A 13,581-nucleotide genomic window follows, 5' to 3' on the forward strand; every position below is an offset into this window, starting at 1 on the left:
CGGGACGATCCCTGGATAAACCGTAGGTAGGGTGACCATATGAAAAGAAGGACAGGGCTCCTGTATCTTTAACAGTTGCATAGAAAAAGGAATTTCAGCAGGTGTCATTTGTATGCATGTCGCACCTGGTGAAATTCCTTCTTCATCACAACAGTTAAAGCTTCAGGAGCTATAGTGCAGCTATACTGTTGCCAGATTTAAAAGAGGGCAGGGCACCTGCAGCTTTAACTGTTGTGATGATGTCAAAGCTCTAGTTCTCCCAGAGTGCAGGACACGGAATAACGGGCTCGAGTTACAGGAAGCCAGATTCTGGCTGGACATAAGGAAAAACTTCCTGACTGTTAGAGCAGTACGACAATGGAACCAGTTCCCTAGGGAGGTTGTGGGCTCTCCCACACTAGAGGCCTTCAAGAGGCAGCTGGACAACCATCTGTCAGGGATGCTTTAGGGTGGATTCCTGTATTGAGCAAGGGGTTGGACTCGATGGCCTTGCAATACTTAAAGTGACCATATGAAAAGGACAGGGCTCTTGTATCTTTAACAGTTGCATAGAAAAAGGAATTTCAGCAGGTGTCATTTGTATATATGGGGAACCTGGTGAAATTGCAGGCCTCTTCCAACTCTGCTATTCTATGATTTCTCTTCTATGAAGAGGAAATTTCACCAGGTTCTCCATATATACAAATGACACCCACTGAAGTTCCCTTTTCAATACAACTGTTAAAGATACAGGAGCCCTGTCCTCCTTTTCATATGGTCACCCTACGTCTAGCTAAGGCCTAAAAAGGTCTTCACCTGGTGCTAGAAAGAATGCAATGTCTGGGGAAGGTACTCCGCAAACAGGGTGCCACCACTGCAAAGCCCTTGTCCTTAGCAGCCACCCCCTTCACCTCATTTGGTGAAGGCACCCCGAGAAGGGCTTCTGATGTGTTTGCATGGTGGCAATGCTGCTGGCACAACTCACCTTAAATCAGGCTGCAGCCCAGTACTGGGTCGTGAGCCAGCCGTTGAAGACCTCTCATCTATCCCAGTATCTAGTTTCCAACAGTGGACAGGCAGGCTGTTGGCAGGAAGCCCACAAGCAGGCCATGGTATCCCTCCTTTGGGTGCAGCATTAACTGTTCAGAGGTAGATGATCTCTGAGCCTGGAAGTTCGATTTAGCTAACTTTGCCAACAGCTACAGATAGATGTAGCTAATTCCCCTTTATAACCATCTAAGCCAGTGGCTGGCAGGATATAAAGAAGCCCTTGAGCCTGAGATACGAGAATTGTCTTGTTCCAGCAATAGACCAGTCACACATGCAGGTCATCCCTTGTTATTGGCGTCCTCCCAAGTAGTGAACTATTGTGTGTGAATCCAGTCTACATTAGAGTGTTGGCCTGAGACTTGGGAAGACCAGGGTTTAGCCTCCGCTCAGCCATAAAGCTCCCTGGGTGACTTTGGGCCAGTCACTGACTCTCAGCCTGACCTACCCCACAGGGTTGTTGTGAGGATTAAACGGAGAGGAGGCGGACCATGTGTGCCGCTTTTGCCTCCCTGCAAGAAGAAAGGCGGGCTCTAAATGCAGTAATAGATAAAATAAAGACTAAAACAGGTGCCAGTTCCATGAGTGAGCCATTCTTGTTCACAGGTGAACTTTTTTAATGTTCACTGTTTTTAACTTTTGTAAACTGCCCAGAGAGCTTCGCCTATGGGGTGGTATATAAATTAAATAAATAAATAAATACATAATAAATGGCACCTTACCCATGCTCCCTCTGTTTCCCTATTGATTTAAATTAATAGGTGGTGGCAGTCGGGAAAGAAAAGTGAGATCTAAGTGTTATAATAAATAAAAATAAAATATTACTATTTTTTATTTATTAAAATATTTGTATCCTGCCCTATATCATTGGGATCTCAGGGCGGCGTACAGGTAAAATCAAACAGTGTAAAACAATAAATAATATACACAGCTAAAATGTATTAAACCATTAACAAGCTAAAACCAGTAGAAAATTTAAAAGCGATAAAAACAATTTAAACTATCATAGAATCATAGAATAGTAGAGTTGGAAGGGGCCTATAAGGCCATCGAGTCCAACCCCCTGCACTATGAGCAGTTTTAGCCCTGAAAGGCTTTGATAAAAGCCTTTGGGGCTGAAACGAAGCCAGCGTCTGCACCAGTCGGGCCTCCAAGGGGAACGCATTCCACAACGGTGGTGCCACACCAGAGAAGGCCCTCTCCCACGTCCCACCGTAATGTATGTCCTGCGTTGGAGGGACGCAGAGGAGGCCTCCTCCAATAGATCTCAAATCTCGGCCAGGTGTATAAATGAAATGCAGATGAAAGCCTGGAGCCTGCCTAGTTCTGTGTGCTTTGTTTCCTTCAGGTACCTTTGCTGCCTTTCTCACAGAGCTGGGGGTGGGGGTGTTCCTGCAGGTCCTGGGCCTGCCCTTTGTCGCTGTCTCCCAGGTGTCGCTCTTCTCTAAGGTCACGTCGGAGAGAACACAAGGTGAGTCCACGTCTCCCTCGCGTGGGGAAGTGCCAGGTCCCCGTTCTCTCTCCTCGGCCTCTCCTGCTGAAGGGTCTGCCGAGGTTGAGAGCACGGTGTCATACACAGGTGGGGAGAATGTTTTGGACTTCAACTCCCAGCATTCCTCACTGTTGGCCATCCTGGCAGGGGCTTCTGGGAACTGAAGTCCAAAACACCTGGAGATCTATCTTCAGCCCACTCCTGGTGTTATGAGTATAAAAGTAAGACTGGGGAGGCCTGGGTTCAAATCCCCACTCGGCCATAAGGAGCTGCCTTAACCTGTGTCAGACCATTGCTCTGTCTAGGTCAGTATTATCTCAGCTTTCCCCAACCTGTGTCATGGATGAGTTGGGGGCAACCCGTTCCCTGCCATCCTAGCATTTAGATGACATGGAAGCCAATCGGGGAAGGATCTAACAAAGCTTTGCACTTGGTGGTGGTAGAGACATTAGAAAATATCCCTTTTGATATACTTCTGGCTTGACAACTGTCCTCTGTCTTTGGACAGCTTGCATTGGGGCACCTGTCCGGTGAAAGCTCCAGACTGTGGACTGGTTCGCACGACCACCAATGTGGTTAAAAGCCACAATGGGCCTGTTCAGAAGAGACCTTAAACCCTGCTGGTTAAGGCTTTAAGGTGTCTTGTGCGATGCGTTTTGCTAAACCCTGCTCGCTCATTAACCAGAGCCGGACAGTCTGCTCCAAGCTTAGCGGCTCTAACCGTGGCTTAAACTGTTATGTGCAACCCCAGAGTACCGCAGTTTTGCTAACCACAGAGCCTGGAGTGTCGTCTGAACAGGCCCAATGGTTAACAAACCTGCACTTGCTGGGTTGTTGTTATTGTTGTTGTTGTTGTTATTATTATTATTATTATTATTATTATTATTATTAATTGCATTTGTATACCGCCCCATAGCTGAAGCTGTCTGGGCGGTTCACACAAGATAAAAACACTTAATATACCAAGATTAAAAACCACAAAAACGAGCAAAATACACATACATTTAAAACCATTCTAACAACTTTAAAAACAATGAGCCAAAAAACAGACCCACGGTCATTACATATTGCTAAATGCCTGGGAGAAGAGAAAAGTCTTAACCTGGCATTGAAAAGATGACAATGTTGGCACCAGGCGGGCCTCATCAGGGAGATTGTTCCACCGTTGGGGGGCCGCCACAGAGAAGGCCCTCTCTCTTGTCGCCACCCTCCGAGCTTCCTTCGGAGTAGGCACCCGGAGGAAGACCTTAGATGTTGAACATAGTGTTTGGGTAGGTTCATGTCGGGAAAGGCGTTCCATCAGGCGTTGTGGTCCCAAGCCGTGTAAGGCTTTGTAGGTTAAAACCGGCACCTTGAACTGGGCTCGGAAACAGCCCAATTCAACAGCTCACCCTTGCTGGGTTCGGATGATACGGTAAGCCACGCCAGCGAGGGTCATGAAAGAAATCGGGCTGACATGTGACCAGCACACGCAGCGTGGTTAATGAGCCACCATGGCTTGTTAACTGAGCTGGTGATTGTGCAAACCAGCCCACAATGTGGAACTTCCACCAAGTAGGTGCCCTGATGCAAAGCTGTCAGGCCAGACGTATAGCACGAGCTTGTCAACCATACTGGTGATCGTGCGAACGGAGTCATTTATTTGCATTGTAGTGTTGCAGCCTTCCCAACTGCACTTCCCTGCAGATATTTTTGACTAACACCCCCATTTGCCCCAGTCGACATGGCCAATGATCAGGGACGTTGTGAATTGTGGTCCAAAACATCTGGAGGCAGCTGGGTTTGGGATGGCCAGTTCATTACTCTGTGTTTTAAGATTGCATTATATTCAGGGTGGCCATATGGAAAGGAGGACAGGGCTTCTGTATCTTTAACAGTTGCATAGAAAAGGGATTTTCAGCAGGTGTCATTTGTAGGCATGCAGCACCTGGTGAAGTTCTCTCTTCATCACAACAGTTAAAGCTGCAGGAGCTATACTAGAGTGACCAGATTTAAAAGAGGGCAGGGCTCCTGCAGCTTCAACTGTGGTGACTAAGAGGGAATTTCACCAGGTGCTGCCTGCATACCAGTGGCATCTGCTGAAATTCCCTTTTCTATTCAACTGTTAAAGATACAGGAGCCCTGTCTTCCTTTTTGTACGGCCACCCTGTTATATTTATAAATTCTTCTGTATACTACCTTGAAATCCATTTTTGGATGATCTATGCATTCTTAAAGGAATGAACACACACCAATGAATCTCCCCCTGTGGAATGGCTACTGCAGGTCAAAGTGTCTGGTTTCCACCCGGATTTCGATTTCCCTCATCCACTGTGGCTTCTGGATCAGGCTGCACTTTCCTGGGTCCTGTTACCATCAAGACTCTGACCTCTTGAGCAGAGCTTGGTTTCTGCTGGTGTTCCATGGCTCCGTGACCTGTATCCCCCCCCCCCACTAAAAAACTGTCTCTTAACGCCTCTCACCACCAAGCAGTGACGTGCTGTTGTGTGGCATCCTTTGCAGACCCAGGGAGATGGCTGCCTTTCTCTTTCTCTCTTACTTTGCCTAGCTTTGGGTTTTACTACTTTGTCAAGTAACTGAAGGGAAATTTACAGGTTTGGTTCTGCCAGGGCTTCGGTAAGAAGATGCCTCATACTGAATCAGAACATGAGCAAGTGTGGTGCAGTGGCTAAGGTGTTGGACTGGGAGTCGGGAGATCCGGGTTCTAGTCCCCACTCGGCTATGGAAACCCACTGGGTGACTTTGGGCCAGTCACAGACTCTCAGCCCAGCCTATCTCACAGGGTTGTTGTTAGGAGGATAACATGGAGAGGAGGAGGATTATGTACACCGCCTTGGGATCCTTGGAGGAAAAAAGGGGGGATATCAATGCAATAAATAAATAAATAAATAAATACTAAATAAATAATACATAAATGGGTCCATGTAGCCCAGTATTGTCAACACTGACTGGTAGCAGTGGTTCTCTAGAGCAGTGGTTCCCAAAGTGGGCAGTACTGCCCCCTTGGGGGCGGTGGGATTGCATAGGGGGGTGTTAAGAGGCATGGGGGCGGCAGGGGGGGCACTAAGAGGGAAAGGGGCAGCAGGGGGGCGCTCGAGGTGGTCTTTTCCGAGAAGGACCTCTCCAGAAGGTCTTAAAACCCAGGGACATTTTTATGGGAGAAGGTAGTTTGGTCCCAAGCCAAATAGGGGATCCACACATGTATTAATACCATTTAAGAAGAGTTCTTTTAATGGTGAATTGCTATCCTACTCTATGGAGAGTGGTTCTATATTCCCTTCTATGTTCCTTCCTCTGCAGGATTCAGCCAGGGTCTCCGTCGCTCTGTAGGGGGCGTCGCAACCATCCTTGGCCCCCTGTGGGCCGGAGGCTTGACTGCAAACCTTTCCATCATGTTGGGGGTAATGATGGGGCTGCTGTGCTTACTGATGGTGAGTGCCTTGGGTCTCCAGTGTGGTGCCCACCTGGCACCCTGCCCTTTCTGATTTTAATTTCCTTCCTTAAAGATTGAAAAAGGATCTGAAAACAATTTTTTTAAAAAACTGGAAGGATGGCATGCTACAAAGCGAAGGGCTGCCCCCTAGCACTGTTTTATTTGGGTCCAAAAGACTGGGTTTGTGTTTTGGTGCTCAGAGCCCACCTTTGCCTGGCACTCGGGTTCTCGAGGCAACTTGCTTTTCTGCGAGGCTCAACATAGCAGCCATTTTATGAATGGGCAAGGCGTCTGCATGGCAGCCATTTTGTGAGAGCACCTGTGACACTGTCAAAACAGCCAAATGTGCCCCAGGACACTGTGCTCCATGCCCTCTCAAGCCCACCGTGCGAATGACACAGACTTCCAACTTAACTTCGTAGAGATAGAGCATGAATGGGTTGCACCAAAGGTGTCACAGGAAAGGTGGGTGGGTGGAGAGAATTGGGGCGATTGGGAAGATAATATTTCAAGGATCTCCGGGGCCCTAATGGTGAAAATTTGTTCTGGGGCCTTCTTCAGGTCTGCAGCTTACCATCCTTCTCTCACACTGCCTCTCTGGCCTGGTTCAGACAACACGCTAAACCATGCTGCTTAACCACAAAATGGTTAAGGGAATCCATTAAACATTTTGTGGTTAAGCAGCATGGTTTAGCGGGTTGCCTGAACCAGGCCGCTGCTGCTCTGCTCCTTGTGCTGACTGACTCCTCATCCTTCTTTCCCTCCACTCCTACAGATTATGGTGGGGCTCTCGTATGCATACCTCGTAGAGCCACCCAGAGGGTACCTGTCTCCAGAGATGTCCCAAGAGGAAGGCAGTTCATGACAGACCTCTGGCTTGGAGGTGCATTCGAAGAAATGGAAACGTTCACACTCCCTAGGTGAGAGAGAGAGAGAGAGAGAGAGAGAGAGAGAGAAAGAGAGGGAGAGAGAGAAAGAGAGCAGTGGCTTCCTCTTGGCTGTGGGGATGCAAACTTGGTTTTTATTCTCCATTAACGAAATGAGGCCCAGAGAAGCTGGCAGAGGAATCTTCCAGCGTGGAGATGGAGGAGTCGGCGATGGATTGCTTTGGTCTCATTGTGCTACCAGACGGGCGCTGTGCAGTATTGATTCTTCAGCAGCCTTTTCCAACTTGGGACTTCCCAGATGTGTTGGACTGCAACTCACATAATTCCACAGCCAGCATTTCTACCATAAGTTAAGCTTGAAAATGTGCGTGGGGGGGGGGGGATTTGCACATTTGTGCATGTGCAAATTAGCACAGGTTCGTGTTTGTGCAAATTCGCATTGCGCAACTTCAGAAACTGAAAATAAAATCAGATTCTGTCGATGGGCGGATGACGAAATGGAAGCTGCCTGATCATTCATGAATAATAGTAATAATAATAACAACAACAACAACAATAATAAATTTATTTATTTATTACCTGCCTCTCCCTCTGGATCGTGGTGGGGAACAACATTAGATACAAATATCATAAAATACATAATTAAAACATATAAAACATATAACATTATTTTGCACAATCCGTACATCCCAATGCCAACCAGTGTCGACAATACTGAGCTAGATGAAGCAATAATCTGATTTAGTATAAGGCAATATAAGCACAGCTGGCTGTGGAATTATGGGAGTTGTAGTCCAACACGTCGGAAGAGTCCCAAGTTGGAAAAGGCTGTACTTGTGTCACTTTTCACATCTATACACCACCCTCTCTGTGTTCTAATCCTTCCTGGATGTTGGGCGGGACTAGGGAGAACGTGAATACCTCAAGCTGGGCAGAAAGACACTTGGCAGTTGTGTTCCTTTTGCAGTCAGGAAGGTCACCTAGTTAATAAATGTCTTTAACACTGCTTGACTTAATGGGGGACAGGGAAAATGTAAGGGACAGCTCCCCTCCAGAAGCTTTAATTGTGAGAACTGAGTGTCTGGCTCCTCATGATCCCACGCTTGGTGGATGTTTATATGCACACAGTTCTTCGTTGAAATATTCTTTGCCCTGTCTTTCTGTCCCCATTGGGTGCTTGGCTTATTGAAGGCCACTGAAGCAAGCCTCAAGGATAGAGGGAACGTTTCGGCCAAGAGGCCTGCTTGCTATAAACCAGGAGGTTGAACGTATGGAGTTGCCTTATACTGAATCAGATTATTGCTTCATCTAGCTCAGTAATGTCAACGCTGGTTGGCACTGGCAGGGATTGTGCAAAATATGTTCCATCTATGTTTCACAAATGATCAGGCAGCTTCCACTTCGTCGTCCACCCATCAACAGAATCAGATTTTATTTTCAGTTTCTGAAGTTGCGCAAATGTGAATTTGCACAAACACGAACTTGTGCTAATTCGCACATGCACAAATGTGCAAATTCCCCCCAAAGGCACATTTTCATGCTTAACTTGTGGGAGAAATGTGCATTTTTGGCCAGTTTTTTTAAAAAAATTGAGTATTTTTCTATTATGAAATTTGCGCAAAATCCCTGAGGGTTAGGGAAATGGTCCGCACAGCAATGGACTCTGCCCAACAGGGAAAAGCCAGTCCACTAAAGCCAGTCCACTATGGAATCCACAAGTCACTTTCATAAATATCTGATCTTATTTGGTTCCGTTGTGGATTTATCTGACATCCTTAGCTGGCCATACCTGTTCAGGGTCTTGGGCAGATGCCACAGATTGAACCTGTGACCTTTCTCATGTCCTCTGCTCCCCTTAGGAATGTATGAATCAGCAGGACTTCAGCGTACCAAAGTTCACACCCCGAGACTCATTCTGATCTGTTTCCCCAACAAAAAACTTTGTCTCCCTGATTCGATTGGGTTTATGGATGCTAGAAATAATGTATCACCATGTTGGTGGGGAGGTACCTTTAACTGTATGTGATACCATTTGGATGGATCCAGGGTTGGCAACTTCCGGCCCTCTAGATGTTTTGGCCTACAGCTCTCATTAGCCCCAGACACAGTTGGCATAGCCAGTCGTGAGGGCTGAGGGGTGTTGTAGGCCAAAGCATTGGAGAACCAACAAGTTGTCCACCCCGAGACAGATGGAGTCTGATAAACAACCAGACGTCCTAATCCAGCAACAAAGGAGAGGGCCTTAGAATCATAGAGTTGGAAGGGGCCTACAAGGCTGTCGAGTCCAACCCCTTGCTCAATGCAGGAATCCATCTTAAAGCATCCCTGACAGATGGCTGTCCAGCTGCCTCTTGAAGGCCTCTAGAATGTCTTCTCACTGGTGGTCCCCTAATTATGGAATGATCTCCCGGACGAGAACCGCCAGGCACCAATATTGCTATCTTTTTTTGGGACCAGGTCAAGACTTTTCTCTTTTCCCAAGAATTTAGCAGCATGCAATGTGTTTTAATCAATCCCGGATCTGTTTTTAGATTGGGCTGACAGCTGAATGTCGTTTTTAGATGTATGTCGTCTTTGTGCATATTGTATGTTTTTTTTGGTTTTAAATTTTGTATACCATTCTTAATGTTTTAATCTTTTGTAAACCACTCAGAGAGGTTTGGCTATGGGGTGGTATGTAAATAATAATAATAATAATAATAATAATAATAATAATAATAATAATAATATAACAACAACAACAACAACCAGTGCGAGACACGTGGGTGTCCTAATCGGATTAGGGCAAAAGAAGCTGTAGTTCACTTGGGAAACTCGGCTTGACTCTTTCTTCTGCTTCTGTCATCCTTATGCAGGTGGCATTCTGATTGGCACGGTGGCTCCCCAGGCTGGCTGGCTTCTGGTTCCCACGTTGTTGCTCTCCTACTGGGATGAGAAGCAGCAAAGAGCTCATATCCATCCAAAGAGCAATGCCCAACCCAGCGTCTGGCTAGGGCTTCCACGCCTCCTCGCCTGCTGGCCAGACTTGCCTTGTCATTGCCACCACCTGGGACTAGCACTTGCTCTAAGGGCAAGGAGCGCCATTTCCTTTCACACACTCCATGGCGCCTCTCATTTTCTTGCCCCCGTGGGGCCCAGCAAGCGATGGACTGCCCCTAGAAAAGGACTGCATTGGGGCTTGTGCAAAAACACCTCACATCTGCAAAGGGATCTCCAGGGGTTGGTGAGCCACACGAACCTCACCCATGTCTTCTCCAACCCGACACCCTCCCCATGGGTTAGACTATAACTCCCATCAACCCCAGTCATGCTGGCTGGGGTTAATGGGAGCTGTAGTCCAAGCCATCTGGAGGGCGCCGTCTCAGGGAAGGCCGCTCCGCTCTTTCCGAGGTTTTCTTCTCCCGTTGTCACTGTCTGTGTGCCAGGGTCTCTGCCCATTTCCAAGAGCTGTTGCCATGCAACGCAAGCGGCCATGTTTCCTTGGGACACCATGTGTTTTTGTGTGTGCACAGCATCATACAGAAACAGGGCTTGGTGTGGGGAGCAGGTGTCTGAGACCAGGGATGGCTCCAGTGAGAGACGCCACAGCTTAAGGGCCCATTCAGAAGACACCTTAAATCATGGCTTTCCAAACTGTGTGTCGCGACACGTTAGTGTGTCAGCTGCAGTGTGTAGGTGTGTCATGCGAACGTAACGAGAAACCTCTGAGTCTATGTGAAATAAACAATACCAACTTGCATGCATTTTTACGCAGCAAAGCTGCTGATTAGTATGGTGCACTAGTATATTCCCCTTCCGTCGTATCCGTGTATGCACACCACGGTCGAGGGTATGCATAATTGGGTCAAAACAGCTGATTCCGCGTCACTTCCGGTGACACGGCTACACCTGAAGTGACGCATTTGAGAAATTGCACGGGTCCAGTTTTTTTATAGAACACCGTCTCAACCGCCGCTCGATCGCAGCTCGACAAAATTGGTTCAATGTGAAAAGTCTTGGAAATTTATTTATTTATTCATTAATTAATTACATTTCTATACCACTGAATAGCTGGAGCTCTCTGGGCGGTTCACAAAAAATAAAAACATTCAAAGTATAAAACAACATGTATAAAACCATAATATAAAATACAATATAAAAGCTCAACCAGATAAAAACAGCAGCAATGCAAAATTACAAATTTAAAACACCAAGTTAAAATTTATTTTTTCATGCTCTCTCTATCAATATGTTTATTGCTCAATCCACAGATCATTGCAACACATACAAACTTGACATTTTGCTATACTATACATGATAAAAATTACATATGGTTAAAAATTACATATGGTTAAAAATTACAGCTATCAAAAACGTAACATGCATTGCTAAAAGGATAGTAAGATAGGAGCACAGCGGACATTCAGAAACCTTTAATTGCTTCTCAGTGACATTTCATTTATGTCTCTGAATCTTTATAACAACACACTCCAATTGTATCTAAAAACTTTGCTCTACATCTATTAGCTTTCACTGCAAATAGTGCAACCCTTTGTATCACATATGGGTTGGTTGAATATAATAAATAACACAGTTTTTCCTTAGCACCCCAGTATTTCACTTTCTTTAAAAAAGGCTCTAAATAACTTTTCTTTATATCTATATATAAGGGGCAGTCAAATAGATAGTGTGTTATGTCCTCTGGAACTGGCTCTCCACAAACACATAACCTGTCTTCTACTGGTATGCCGTGGAATCTCCCCCATTTATTTATAGACTGTTAAAATGCTGGGAGAATAAAAAGGTTTTCACCTGGCATCTAAAGGCATATAATGTAGGTGCTAAGCGAACCTCCTTAGGGAGCTCATTCCACAGCCGGGGTGTGAAAATAATATATGTTATTATCTTGCAAATCATATATTTTTAAAAATATAAATGAAAGGTTTTCATGAGATATGTTGTGTCCCCATACATTTCGTTATTACAATTTATGTATGTGTCCGTATCTCTTATAAGGGGTTAGTTTAACCTTCGGTTTGCTAGTAAAACTGAATTACTGTGTCGCAAAATGATGCATGTGTAAAAAGTGTGTCACCACCATGAAAAGTTTGGAAAGCTCTGCCTTAAATCATGGCTTTAACCATGGTGGTTAAGTCAGGAAGCCAGGCTGTGTTCAGAAGACACCTTAAACCATGGCTTTAACCATGGTGAATAAGGCTTTTTTGCTTTATTCACCATAGTTAAAGCCATAGTTTAAGGTGTCTTCTGAACACAGACTGGCTTTCTGGCTTAACTACCATGGTTTAAGGTGTCTTCTGAATGGGGCTTAACTGAGAAGTGGAATTTCAAAGTGGTATTCCCTAACATGGTGCCCTCTAGTTGTGTGGGCTTCAGCTCCTCTCGGCTTCAACCAGCACGGACAGGAATTCTGGGAGTTGTAGTCCAAAGCGTCCGGAGGACACCAGGTTGGGGAAGGCTACTCCAGAACCTGAGCTTGTTGCGTCTCTCTTGCTCTCTCCATCCACGTTTACCCGTGTTCTGCTTTTGCTGGCAGCAGGGAGAGAGAAAAATCTAGGAATGGCTACCCTGGTTCTGATCAAAGGGCCATGCATTGTGTTTAGTGTGACAGCGGCCAGTTGGGCATCTCTGGTGAAGTCACGGGCATGATGGGAGAATCCAAGCACTGTGGTTATAGCTCCAGGCACCTACTCATTAGAGAAGTATCCTGGTTCTGAACATGGATGCACCAGGGACGGCTTCCATGGTCAATTGCTACCAACTGTCTTATCTTCCATATTTTTAGGGCATAAAAAGAGCCCTGCTGGATCAGACCAAGGGACCATGGAGTCCAGCGTTCTGTTCACACTGTGGCCAAGCTGGACTCCATGGACCCTTGGTCTGACACAGCAGGGCTCTTTTCTTCTTTCTTTCCTTCCTGAAAGTTAATCTTCCTAATGGCCATCTCACTCCGGTGGCAAATATGAAATTTATTGGTTATTGGGGCATGGTGGACAAAGGAAACTCCTTTGGTGAGCAGGAGTCTATTTATTATTATTAGTGGCCTTCCCAGAGAATGTGGGAGCGGGGAGACGCAGCGTCAGACAAGCATCCGCACAAGCACAGACACACATGCACCAAATACCTGTCACCGCACACTAAAACAACATGTACGTGGACACGGGCTGTCTCAGCTTTGCTCAGCCTGCCGCCCAGGTTGGGCTTTCACTACCACCACCGTGGCCTCTGAAACCCAGTCATCGCAGGAGTCAACCTCCAATCTGCCAAGGATGTGCACGGGTACCAGAACCAGATTTTTGGGGAGTGCTCGGACTTGCACAGTGGGAACATCCGAAGCTGCTGATTTGAGACCCTAGGGCCATTTAGCTCAGTGTTGTCAACACTGACTGGCAGCGTTTTTTCCGATGAATGCCTGCACTTCAAAACTGACAACTGGATGTGAGCACCGACTTGCACCTTAGTCCATAAATGTGTCCAGTTGGGAGGTTGAGCTGAGTCTTCGAAGGTTCCTTTCTACGATACAGCTGTGAAACAGGGGGTGCATTTCCAGGAGAGAAGTCGCTGGTGCTAGGGGAGCGCTGCCCCTTGCTATCTCTCCCAACACCCTCCCCAAAGCCTTGTTCCTCTGAGCCCATCTGCAAGACCAGATAGAAGCCCTGGGTGAGGATGGAATGGGATATGTCTTAGGGGAGGAGCTGCAGGGGAAAAATGGGTGAGCCAAGTCAGGGCCTAGTGCCCCTCCGCCT

The 13,581-nt window shown here is 46.5% G+C and overlaps 1 protein-coding gene across 1 annotated transcript in view; it reads left to right on the forward strand.

Annotated features, from left to right (window-relative positions):
• LOC134402434 (major facilitator superfamily domain-containing protein 8-like) overlaps positions 1-11,068 on the forward strand; it is a 32,422-nt gene extending 21,354 nt beyond the window's left edge. Inside the window, exons 10-13 of the mRNA XM_063131872.1 lie at positions 2,375-2,497; positions 5,819-5,949; positions 6,727-6,871; positions 9,694-11,068. Coding sequence (XP_062987942.1) covers positions 2,375-2,497; positions 5,819-5,949; positions 6,727-6,816 — 344 coding nt within the window. The 3' untranslated portion in view covers positions 6,817-6,871; positions 9,694-11,068. The remainder of the gene's footprint in view (positions 1-2,374; positions 2,498-5,818; positions 5,950-6,726; positions 6,872-9,693) is intronic.
• The last annotated feature ends 2,513 nt before the right edge of the window (positions 11,069-13,581 follow it).

The sequence above is a fragment of the Elgaria multicarinata genome, chromosome 8 (assembly GCF_023053635.1).
Source record: "Elgaria multicarinata webbii isolate HBS135686 ecotype San Diego chromosome 8, rElgMul1.1.pri, whole genome shotgun sequence".
Taxonomy (NCBI): Eukaryota; Metazoa; Chordata; class Lepidosauria; order Squamata; family Anguidae; genus Elgaria; species Elgaria multicarinata.